At 29.4% G+C, this 11,267-nt stretch overlaps 1 protein-coding gene across 1 annotated transcript, besides 37 other annotated features; it reads right to left on the bottom strand.

The window, feature by feature from the left end:
• Window positions 1-150: 150 nt before the first annotated feature.
• Window positions 151-175: a microsatellite.
• Window positions 168-187: a microsatellite.
• Window positions 188-1,921: 1,734 nt separating this feature from the next.
• Window positions 1,922-1,956: a microsatellite.
• Window positions 1,957-1,961: 5 nt separating this feature from the next.
• Window positions 1,962-1,982: a microsatellite.
• A 69-nt stretch (window positions 1,983-2,051) lies between these two features.
• Window positions 2,052-2,105: a microsatellite.
• Window positions 2,054-2,079: a microsatellite.
• Window positions 2,106-2,281: 176 nt separating the features above from the next.
• Window positions 2,282-2,302: a microsatellite.
• Window positions 2,303-2,598: 296 nt separating this feature from the next.
• Window positions 2,599-2,625: a microsatellite.
• A 35-nt stretch (window positions 2,626-2,660) lies between these two features.
• Window positions 2,661-2,939: a microsatellite.
• Window positions 2,723-2,766: a microsatellite.
• Window positions 2,939-2,961: a microsatellite.
• Window positions 2,962-2,975: 14 nt separating this feature from the next.
• Window positions 2,976-3,273: a microsatellite.
• Window positions 3,274-3,307: 34 nt separating this feature from the next.
• Window positions 3,308-3,357: a microsatellite.
• Window positions 3,358-3,729: 372 nt separating this feature from the next.
• Window positions 3,730-3,792: a microsatellite.
• Window positions 3,793-3,814: a microsatellite.
• A 177-nt stretch (window positions 3,815-3,991) lies between these two features.
• Window positions 3,992-4,025: a microsatellite.
• An 86-nt stretch (window positions 4,026-4,111) lies between these two features.
• Window positions 4,112-4,186: a microsatellite.
• A 285-nt stretch (window positions 4,187-4,471) lies between these two features.
• Window positions 4,472-4,511: a microsatellite.
• A 421-nt stretch (window positions 4,512-4,932) lies between these two features.
• Window positions 4,933-4,960: a microsatellite.
• Window positions 4,961-5,281: 321 nt separating this feature from the next.
• Window positions 5,282-5,305: a microsatellite.
• A 476-nt stretch (window positions 5,306-5,781) lies between these two features.
• Window positions 5,782-5,802: a microsatellite.
• A 24-nt stretch (window positions 5,803-5,826) lies between these two features.
• Window positions 5,827-5,852: a microsatellite.
• A 300-nt stretch (window positions 5,853-6,152) lies between these two features.
• Window positions 6,153-6,182: a microsatellite.
• A 6-nt stretch (window positions 6,183-6,188) lies between these two features.
• Window positions 6,189-6,212: a microsatellite.
• A 1,876-nt stretch (window positions 6,213-8,088) lies between these two features.
• Window positions 8,089-8,110: a microsatellite.
• A 364-nt stretch (window positions 8,111-8,474) lies between these two features.
• Window positions 8,475-8,497: a microsatellite.
• Window positions 8,489-8,515: a microsatellite.
• Window positions 8,493-8,528: a microsatellite.
• A 37-nt stretch (window positions 8,529-8,565) lies between these two features.
• Window positions 8,566-8,598: a microsatellite.
• A 185-nt stretch (window positions 8,599-8,783) lies between these two features.
• PVX_095995 (variable surface protein Vir16/32-related) lies at window positions 8,784-10,096 on the bottom strand (the record flags this gene model as incomplete). Its single annotated transcript, XM_001612707.1, has 3 exons — window positions 8,784-8,941; window positions 9,186-9,942; window positions 10,064-10,096. The coding sequence occupies 3 exons, from the start codon at window positions 10,094-10,096 to the stop codon at window positions 8,784-8,786; spliced, it is 948 nt and encodes a 315-aa protein (XP_001612757.1).
• Window positions 9,069-9,205: a microsatellite.
• Window positions 10,084-10,103: a microsatellite.
• Window positions 10,104-10,116: 13 nt separating this feature from the next.
• Window positions 10,117-10,144: a microsatellite.
• Window positions 10,145-10,259: 115 nt separating this feature from the next.
• Window positions 10,260-10,287: a microsatellite.
• Window positions 10,288-10,317: 30 nt separating this feature from the next.
• Window positions 10,318-10,405: a microsatellite.
• Window positions 10,406-10,631: 226 nt separating this feature from the next.
• Window positions 10,632-10,656: a microsatellite.
• Window positions 10,657-10,912: 256 nt separating this feature from the next.
• Window positions 10,913-10,940: a microsatellite.
• Window positions 10,941-11,100: 160 nt separating this feature from the next.
• Window positions 11,101-11,128: a microsatellite.
• Between the last annotated feature and the right edge of the window lie 139 nt (window positions 11,129-11,267).

Raw genomic sequence — 11,267 nt, forward strand, 5'->3', positions numbered from 1 at the left:
GATTTGTGCAAAAAATGTGTTAAAGGGTTATATGTATCTGTAAGACTTATTTTTGGTTCAATATTCTAATAAAGGGAATAACGAATAATTTATGTGTGATTTAAAATGTTAAACGAAAATACGTCATTAAAATTATTTTACAAGTGTAAAATAAAATGTGTGTATTATTAAAATGGTGAAAAATAATGGAGGTGAACTATTCAGTGTTTCAATGTGCAGATGTGATAATTGGTTCTAAAAAATTTACAAAATCGATTTTAAATTGATGTGTTTTTATGTATGCAAGTTGTTAATAAGTAAAATAATAGGGAAAAAAAAAAAATAATAAATTAAAATAATAATGTATCACACATGCAAGTAAAACATTTAACATTTATTTATATGTTTATAATAGCCTAAACGTGATCATTTTTATTACAACAAGTTGTGTTCATTTTTGATTCTTTTGGATGTGCACGTAGTAGTAAAAATATATTTGCAACAATTTTGAGCATGTGTGCATAATAAAAATACTAGAATGAAAATTTTTTTTAGCATCACAATTTTGATCAGATCGGATATTTGTTCTGTTTTTACAATAGTTAAAAAGTGCACAACAAATGTGTAACAAATTTTGATTCCTAAAACAGAAAAATTGTTGCAAAGCGTAGTATTTAAGAAAATAATAAAATAGTTTTTTCTGTAATAGTGGTTGCAATTTGTTACAATAATTGTTATCGAAGTTTCAATTAATCGTAAGAATCATATTAAACATTTCATTCAATTTTTGGAAAACGCAATGCATAATTTTACACTGCACTTTTTAGACCTGTTCAAAAAACATGCTAAATGCGTATCGCATGTGGCTTAATGCACCTAGCACTATTGAAATAGGTATAATTTGCATGTTAAAAAAAAAAAAATTCTTAGGTTCCATAAAAATATCTATTTTTAAATTATAACAATTCTGTACATATATATCATGGGAGGAAAAAGGAAATTTATGAATGGATAAACTAAAACATCGGTAAGATGGAATACGCTTGGGGATGTAGCAGTATACATGGTACACTGACTTTTATTATGCTTTTTTTTGTTCAAAATAAATCCTTATTTGGCACGTGTATACTATTTTAATATAAGAATAATCTCATTGGGAATAATAAATTATACACACATAAACGCTTAATAGAAAAAGAATTATACTTTTATGCCCCATTGCAGTGGCAAAGAAGTGGTAATTATTACCCTAACGAAAACCAATACAGCATACTAAGGTGAAAATTCAATTTTTCAAACTACGTAATACAATCGTCTTTATGTTGCACGTTGTCGAATTAGACCCTCGGTTATCAGATAGATAGCGCGTGATTCTATCCATTGTTAGACATAGTGCTGTATTGCTCTAAAATTAAAAAGCGTTTTACAAAAAAGTAATGGAGAATGTTAAAAAAGGTTTATTTGATTTATTAAAAATTTATTAAAACACCAAAAAATCAAACAATTAAAAATAATGTATACATAAATAAGAACATTTTGCATAGGAATTTAATTGGTTCCTCAAATCAGCTAATGTGGGAACTTTACATCCTACGTGGCAAAATGCAATTATCTACTATATATGTACAAAACAAAATGTGCGTGTTTAAAACATAAACGTTTGGTTGACAAGAATTTGTTTTATACTAAAAAGTGATGCTATTGTATAATTTAATCAGAATAATGAGTGTATATATTTGCTTTTTTGTACATACAAATAGGCAAATGTATTGTAAACGAAAAAAAAAAAAAAGAAATGTCCTTATTGTTGTACTTGCATATATCTTGCTACAGTAAATTGGATCAAAATTAATACTCTGCTTTGAAAAACAACTTTGATGCTTACAAAGATGCATAGCATACCGTGTTTTGCAGCGAACAAAACTTCACTTGTTATATGTATATATTTCTTAAAGAAGTGTCTTCTTTATGTGTACTGGCATAACGCATTGTATAAAACACTTCGATTAGGAGTACACAATTAGAGCGTTCTTTTTCATTTGTAAGCTTTAATAGAATTATGCTGATAGCTCTGTGGGCTGCCACACCTTTGGTTACACATTATGCGCTTTTAATCCATCAACGTATTGAAATGGCATATAACATAATACTAAAACGGTGACACCGATTTTGTTATCATTTGTTTTTTAATGAGAGATGGCCTTAAAATTGCAGGGTTATGCCTTAATGGTCCTTCCACAAATAATCGGCTTTTTAATGCGTGTACACCATGTGATTCTTAAGCATAGTTTTTTCCCCTCCACGTATAGATTTATTTCTGTGGAGCGTTCTTTAAAAGTATAATTTTTAGTTATTTGTATAGGTAAGGTAATATTTTTTTCTAACTATAAAAGGAATGATTTCCCGTCATTACATAGTCTTCATCACCCGCCTTTTATTGTTCACTGTTTAAGATTAGTAAAGACCTCCACGTAGGAATATGAATAAATCTGAATGTATTAGGTAACCTTTGCATAATAAGCTCACGGGAAGGTTGAAGATTTGCCTCATACATAATGCTTGCATCTGATGTTTATAACGCATATTTATACACATGTGATGAAACAATAAAAGGGTATAATTTCATGTCTTCCCCTTTTCCTTCTATTGTTATAAAACACACATTTTTTACTTCAAACCATTTCTGTACATTTTCTGGTGACCTTCTCGTGGTCATTTTTTTCCCCATTGTGCATGAGGATTATCATGCTGCATAGATTCTGTAGCACTAAACGGCAACAAGATACTTTGATGTATCGGATTAGAAGATTTTAAAAGCATTTCAATAAAACCTACTTCCGCATTTCGTGCGTTTTTCTTTTTCTTCTTACAAAATAGCCCTCCTAAAGGAGTGAACTAAAATTTTAAAACAAAGGATTTTATAAATATATATTTCAATTAAAATAAAAAAGTTGTGTTCATATTAATTACACTTTTAATGCTTAATCTTTAATTTACCTTCATAAGAATGATACATAGCATAATAAATCCTGCGAGAATTAAAGCGTAGAAAATAAGTGTTTTATATAGAGATTCTTCAGGATCTAAACCAGGTATACCTAATGTTATATCATTCTCTTCTGAACCTTTACCTACATTTGAAAAACATTCATTTTTTAATATAATTTTTAATAAAAATATGATTATATGTATTGGGGTTACAAGGAAATAGTTTATATATTTTAAAAGTTAATACATATATCGTACCATCTGATGGATTATCTCCTGGAACAGCTAATTCTACTTGACCTTTTTATGTTTGATCATGTGATTTTTCTTCGTGACTTGAAACACCTTCATTGTTTTTATGTACTGGGGAGGATGACAATGCTACAGGAGATGTTTCTAGTGGTGAATGGTGACCGTTTGAGTTCGCTGGCAATTCTGCAGCATCAGTTCTCTCTGTATCCAATGATTGTTTTTTAACAGTTAAAGACGATTCAGTAGATGGAGGGTGTCCTGCGGATGCCAATTTTGAATCTTGTGATAATTCTCCAGAAGATGACGATAATTGTGCGTGAGGTGTTGGTAACACAGGTGGCAATATTGTATCAGATCCACTAGCAGTAGTATCAGTAAACGTTTGTCCACGACCCCCTTCGGCAGATACATGGTCTGAAGTTTCTGGAACAGCATCCGTTCGTTGACATGTAGATGTATCAGAACTTGGTGTTGCTATACAATTTTCTGAAGGATTTGCAGGTAAAGAATTGCCCTCACTTAAATCTGAACCTGTTGTAGCATTATTTTGCAAAGAATTATCCGAATTATTATTTATATGGCTAGATGCGGACTTATCTGAGGCAGTTGCAGGACTTGAAACGGTATTTTCTTTATTACTACCACTAGAAACATCTGATTTATCTTCAGGTGATTCTTGTCCAGTTGGCGGCACATTATTTGGATGTGCTGAATCTGGGGGTAAATTTGTGGTAAGTTCACCGCTTCCTTCCGGTTTATGACCAGACTCTTTTGTTTGTCCTGATTGTTGATCACTTTTAGGGTCTAATTCACAGAATTCCTTCACATATACTGGTTGTTCTTGACCTACTTTTCCTGAATGTGTGATTTTTATTTTGTACACACCCTTCTTGTCTTTACAGGATTCCACTGGCGCATATTCAATTGTAATTTCTTTATCCTCTTTAAACATCCATTTCTTTAGACATTTTATAGAATTATCATTATCTTTTAATGAAAATGCTACGAAGTACAGAAAATTTGGATATGTTTCCGAATAATTATTTTCAAAACATTCTTCTAAATCAATAGATTTAGCATCTAAATATGTGTGGAGCTCTTTGCAAGCCTGATCAAATTTATTATGTTCTATTTTTTTTAATATTTCGTTTTTATTATCAAGCTCCGTTTGAGTAGTGGATAAATTATTAAAACATTTTTCTTTAAGAGGGTTTGAATCTTCCCTAATAGCTTCAATACTAATTGAAGCCATTATTTATATTTTAATTGTTGCTATAACTATTTTTTTTTTTTTTTTCTTCATTTAAATGAGCAATTTTGAAAAACACATAATGCATGTATGAGAACACATTAAAAACAGAAGAAAATTCACTTTCTACTTAACGATATGTATATATAGATGTAAGTAGGTACAGATGCGAATCTTAACAAATGATGCAAATTGATTTACATTAATTTATCATTAATGTATTTTCACTATAAATTTTTGAATTAAAGGGGGGTATTCAAAATATAGGGGTTGTAATTATTTGTGTGGGTAGCAGTAAAATAAATACATCCACATTTATATTTAACTTGTGCCACCAAAAAATGTGCTACTGTAGGTTTAGATTTGCCTGATACTATTTTGAGAAAAGCAGGGGAAAGAATGTATACTTCGTTAGAGATTAATATTCCACTAACATTAACATCAAACGAATTTAACATCAAAAAAGTGAAAGCAAATATTATTATATATTAATAATTAAATTGTAGAATCATCGTTTTTATTATGTATTTACATAAATCTCCCTTCTTGCAGTAAATACTCCAATGAAATTTGTTATAACCTTTCATTTATATACATTATTATATCTCTTTTTTGTTATCGTGTTAGTTTCTTTATATATAATTATGTCTTACAGTAGTAATGAACCCTTTCACATAACTGTTGCATTTGTAATTGATGTGGCGCTTTGCTCCACTTGATAATATTACTTGTCATCGGAAGGATAAATATATTTTATGGATTACACTAATTTGGTGCGACGGTTACAGAAACAAATAATAATGCAGGAGTTTATAAAGCTCAGCAAGTAATATATATATATATATATATATATCCGCATTTCTGCCAAATTAATTATTTATGATCTACAAATAGATACAAAAAATTCTGTCGAATTTACTAGCAATAATTCTTCTATTATATAATATGTAACTAGTTACATGTCCATATATTTTCTCTTCCAAGCTTCATTATTTTTTTTAGCGGTTTTTCTTAAAATGGTGCAAAGTGACGTCAAGGGAAATTAATATAGCACGTAATTATCAGAAAAAAAAAAAAAAAATACAAATACCAATACATAAATGAATAAATGCGTAAATGATAAATATAAAAATGTATAAATTTATTATTTATTTTTTTGAAAATTATTATTGTAACTATGCGGAAAATTTGCATTCAACTATAAAACATAGAAAATAAACATCACATATATTTTTTCATATATAACAATATGATATGACGTGGGTAGAAAAGCACTGCACGAAGATCATCCATGGTTAATTATTATTTAATTTTTGCTATCTCATGTTAGTGCTCCAATATAGGTAGATTAAAGTAGCTACAAATTTTTTCTTAGTATCGGTGCGAATAGAATATGTTATTCTTGTTTGTTCCAACCCGTAATAGTTTATATAAAAAAATTCCTTGCCGCATATATGCAATGCAAATATGGTACTAAATTATATTATGTAGGGAATACTAGAAAATATAATGCTAACCCGTGATGATAAATAAAAGTGACTATTTTTCTGTTTCTTTATTTTTCTAAAAAAACATGCAATAATTTTGCCTATTTGGTCCCATGTAAATTGCGCGATATTGCGCCTTTAATTTTGTATTATTTCGCAATCATTTGTATTAACCAGATGCAAATAATAACAACGTTTACTTATCACAGCTTGAACTATTTATCAAAGAAAAGGTATTTTAACAGTTGGAAAATTCTTTCAACATGAATTGTTTTTAGCATTTATATTGAGCCCCAGCACCTTAGTTAATTCAGCCGAGCGATTTTACCTTTTTCGCATTGAATGTATTGTTGTTATCGTTCCTATTTTTCATGTTTTTTTTTTCTTTAATATAGCTGTATCTCTCCTTTTAGATATCTCCAATGGTAGTTATTATTTTTCTTTTAATGGCTTAACATGGTAAGAAATTATCATCATGCGTAAAATGTTTAGATTTCATTTCGGTTTGTTTGCCTTAAAATGTAGTATGTTAATTCACTGTGCGTTGTTCGAATTGTCATCGACATTTGTTCCATAATTATAGGGCTGAACATTTTCATTTTATAGAAGACAATATTAGGTAGGGACTATTTAACCAATCATGTTTGTGTCTTTAATGCGAAAATGAGGTGTTCATTTTTATAGACGTTTTTTTTAAGCATCCTTGCACGTTAGGATCGTCGGGTACATGAGCCTATTCATTTTAAGATGTTATAGTCTTTCTGCAAAATACGCAACTTCTTTTGACGTTTGCGCATACGTTTTAAGTGATGGCAAACGGCTGATCGGTTTTAATGTTACACATATCGTGTTTTAAATAAAGTGCCTTACTTAATAATGCGTTCGTTTATAGCCCTGTAGGGCGAGGTTCAATTATGTTCATGCTCTTTATAACGGGGGAAAAGTTTTAATGCTCTTTCCTTAAGTGCTTTCCAAATCGCTCATGATTCGAAAAAAATGTTAACAAACTGTATTGTAATGTGCTCAATAAAATACCAATTGTTGTAATATAATTTTGGAGGCAAGAAAAAATCCCCTTTTACTCATAAAATATGACGGCGTGAAATTATCTAATATGTGTTACATAAGCGTTATGTTTTGGGAATGCCCCAAAATTGAAGTAAGCGGTTTAAAGCTTTTATACAGTAATTATAACGAATTGGCAGCTATTCTATTATTGGCACCAAAGGGTAGGTTCATATAGGATGATAAAAAAGGAATAAAACGCGGTTGTAGTCAGGTTGCTACGTAAGAATGAGTAAATAAATGCATACATACAATGGGTTTTAAAAAATATTCCAATAGAGTACTCAAACTGTGCGAAAATTTTTTACGTCGAAATATGGCATACACTTATTTTACTACACAAATTTAAGCACACAATTAAACGAAATAACACTTAACCATTGTTTGCTTGTGCGCGATAAAGAAAATAGCGCTTACCGCTTAGCACTTAGCGGTCCATTTCGTATATGCATTAGTTGTGGCGGTAATATATTTCAAAGTACGCTGTTGATTGTATGCTAAATTGTGGTTTATTTATCAGTGAACACTTACATTATATGAGTTAACTGGCATGTAAGTTCACTTGGCATAGAATTGATAGTTTTTTACGGCAAACAGTCCTTAACGAGAAACCATGTTTGGCATAATGCGGAATATTTATTCGTAATAAGATGCAAAATGTATAAATAATTGCAACTGGATTGCCTTTTTTTGATATGCTTTAATAAAGTTAAAAATGCACATTGGTTATATGGAAACATTTCAACATGTAGAAGTTAAAGAAAGGTTATAGTATTTTACAATTAAAAATTGACAGTACGGTGTAAAACAACAGGATTAAAAAATACTTAACTGGGGAGACGAAAAGAGAAAACAAATAATATATATATACACATATGTATAAGCGAGTATACACTAGTGTGAGCATATTTATGTGCAATAATAACGGCTCCACCCCAGCGTTACCTTTGAATCAAGATTTGCCGCGTACATTATGCACCTTAAAGTGATCTATGTAGGTGTTGTGTAGGTGCTTAAAATGAGAGAAACTATAGTGATAAATATTGTGACTGCACTAAATAAATTAGTTTTCAAAAAGGTAGCATCAAAGTGAGTTGTTAAATTGCGCACATAAAAATGTTATTATGCAGAGAAGGACAAAAAAAAAAAAAAAAAAAGGCAAAGTGTTTATTGTGCCCTTTTCAAAATTGTATAATATACATATAGGAATATCTCAAACAGCTTTACCAAATGATATGATTTTCCACTACGTGGATGTATTTAATTGTTACATTATGTGTTCTTCACAATTTTCTTGTTATATGTTCATGTGAGAATTTGCTCCATCTTCATTATTTTTTTTATTATAAATAAGGCTTTTTTCCCCCTTGGATAGAAGATCAATTATTATTGTATTATTATTCAAGAAAACTATAACATTTTAGCATACCTATGCAATGCAAGTGCAAATTCATTCACAGGTTTGAAGCATGTCGTTTGTGCCATCATGTATGGATCTTCTTCTTAATTTTTTTTTTTTTTTTTGTCTGAATTATTCTTATTTTAAGACACTTGTCGAAGTGCTACATCTGTATAAATAATAGCTACAGAAAAATACTAGTCAAAAATACAAGTTACAATTGGGTTTATTTCTTAAATTATTCATACATCGTTCTGCTAACGTGTCTGGCTTTATTAGATACGGTTACAAAATTGATAATGCCTTTTATTTGCATTACTATGTTGTTCTAAGTCGTTCGAAATTATTTAACGCTTTGATATAATTATTCTAATGATGGACTATAAGCTATATTTATTCTATCAAAATCGGGATTTACATTGGCATATTCTTCATAAAAATCTGGAAAGGGTTGTGCTTGCCCTTGATCTGAAGAATTGATGATTGGTCTGCTGCTCCAAAATCGTTTTCTTAACATGGGTCCTAACGGAGTGAGCTAGTGTAAAAAGACAAAATGTGCAGAACGTGTAGGATTATACTATAATGATTTGTTCTAAAATATAGCACATCATTAATGTTAATTTATAAAATTCTTAAGAAAAAAACAAATTTATTTTAACTTTGTACAAAAATAAGGATACTGTGGATACGCCCGCTACTGAAAGGGCAGATGAACCAACTTTAGGAGATGAACCGCGCCATGAAAAAAGGTTCGACAAATCAAAACCCCCTTTTGCTCCCTCAGAAGACGCTTCAGTCTCTTCTTCTTCCAATTTTGGTATTTCCTTTTGTAAGTCTTTGATCGCTTCGACAAGGCCCTCTTCATGTATATGGTTTATGGCATATCCTCCCGATAAATTGAAGGTATTATTTAGCAATCTAGGTAGGACTTTAATCGAATTACAGTTGTTATTTTCGCCATAAATACTTGACGGACCATTTTTTTCAACATCTGGAAGAATTTCTTTAATATAACCACCTAATAAAGAATTATTATCATAATAATTTTTATATTTTTTGCATTCATTATCTTTCATTTTAGCTCTTACATGGACTTCTTGATAATCTTCAAGGTATTCATAAAATTGCTTTTTTACGTCAGATTTATCATCTGAAGCAATATTAAAGTCAAGCTCGCACTTATTGCCCCTTGAGTGATGATTAAGTATATTGTTTCCTTTCCACAAAACAACAAGCACGTTAAAGACTTCTTGATATTTCCCTTTAAACTCTTCTTTTATTTTATTAAGTAACCAATAATTAAATAATTTACAATCATTACAAGAAAGTTGTTTTCTACTAGTTGATTTATCATAATTTTTTATATAATCTAAAGCAGTGGAACACAGTTTGAGAAATTTATCATCATTTTTATAATCTATAACTGTTAATTTACATGCATTATGTGTTCCAACTATGGATTCTAAATGCTTATCCCATTTATCATATAATTCTTTTGAGGGCAAATTTCTAGAGCAAATACGCTGAAAATAGTAGATAAGAAGTAAATTGTGCAAGTACATAAACATATATTTTGAAGAAAGTTTCTTAATACATAAACTAAAGGATAAAATATTGAAATACATAAATAAATGTGATAGTTACAAATCCCAACTTGGATAAAAACATTTCAGCCATTGTTCAATCTTTACTTTTATGTGGGTTATTTAATATAGATGATATTAGAAAGTATTTTCTAACATGAAACACTTATATATAGATTTTTCCTTTTTAATGTTTACAACGTTTGCGTAAAAAATACGCAACTGCGTATATTAATTTATAAGTAGCTTTTTTTTTTATATGTTCACATATTTAATGGAACAATAGACATACGGTGTGCATTAAAAGAGAACCAAAAAATGGGCAATATTTAAGAGACAGTACATATTTGAAGTAAAACAGCAAGGTTACAACGTCTAAGAAAAATAATTACATTTCACTAACAAGCTTAACTTAAAACTTATGTATTTAGGGTTGTCCAGTCTTTAGGGTAAAAATTATAAATTGGGGGATACACACACGAAGTTACTTTTTTTTTTTATCATATTTCTTATATGAATTGAAAGAAAATGTCTGATGCACGTGAACATAAAGAAGTTTAATAAGCAAAAGAAAAAACGCTTCTGTTATTTAAACACAAAATACGATGAAATTTGTAAATCGCTTAGGTTTACAATATGTTACAATGGATTTGTTCACTGACATAGTAGCGATAATAATGAAAATAATACATACTCTTTTAACAAATTAATTTCTTTATAGTTCAACAGAATACCTTTTTAATTGTTTAAGAAACGTGAGAAATGAAAATAAAGAATATGTAATTTTGAACGGGTGTAACAATGTCACTAGCATGCATAACTTATTTTTAAAAATAGATGAACAAATTTCATCTAGTGTGTGCACATTATTGACGCGTCAACGAAAAACTAATTTGAGTTGTATTATTTATTGCAAGAAAAAAAAAAAAATAGATTAAAGAACGATACAGATTTGTGCTCCGTAATAATTCTAATTAAAAGTTGCATTAGTAGTAAGTTGCATCTTGAACAAATATTACAAAATAGGAAATTTGAAGCATTCTAAAATGTGACATACCAGTTTTTTTTTAGTTTTTTTATAAATAATTGGTGTGTCAACAAAACATATTTTATGTTTTAAGTTTAAGCATAGTCAAATGCATAACATATTTTTTTTTGGAAATTTGTCACTTTGCCATCTAGTTCAGAAGAGCTACCCCGTGTAATTCTATTTAATTTGTTTTAGCAGTTACATAAGAATTTTTTTTTTTTCACAGTGTGAAATT

This window comes from Plasmodium vivax, chromosome 3 (assembly GCF_000002415.2).
Source record: "Plasmodium vivax chromosome 3, whole genome shotgun sequence".
In the NCBI taxonomy this organism is placed as follows: Eukaryota; Apicomplexa; class Aconoidasida; order Haemosporida; family Plasmodiidae; genus Plasmodium; species Plasmodium vivax.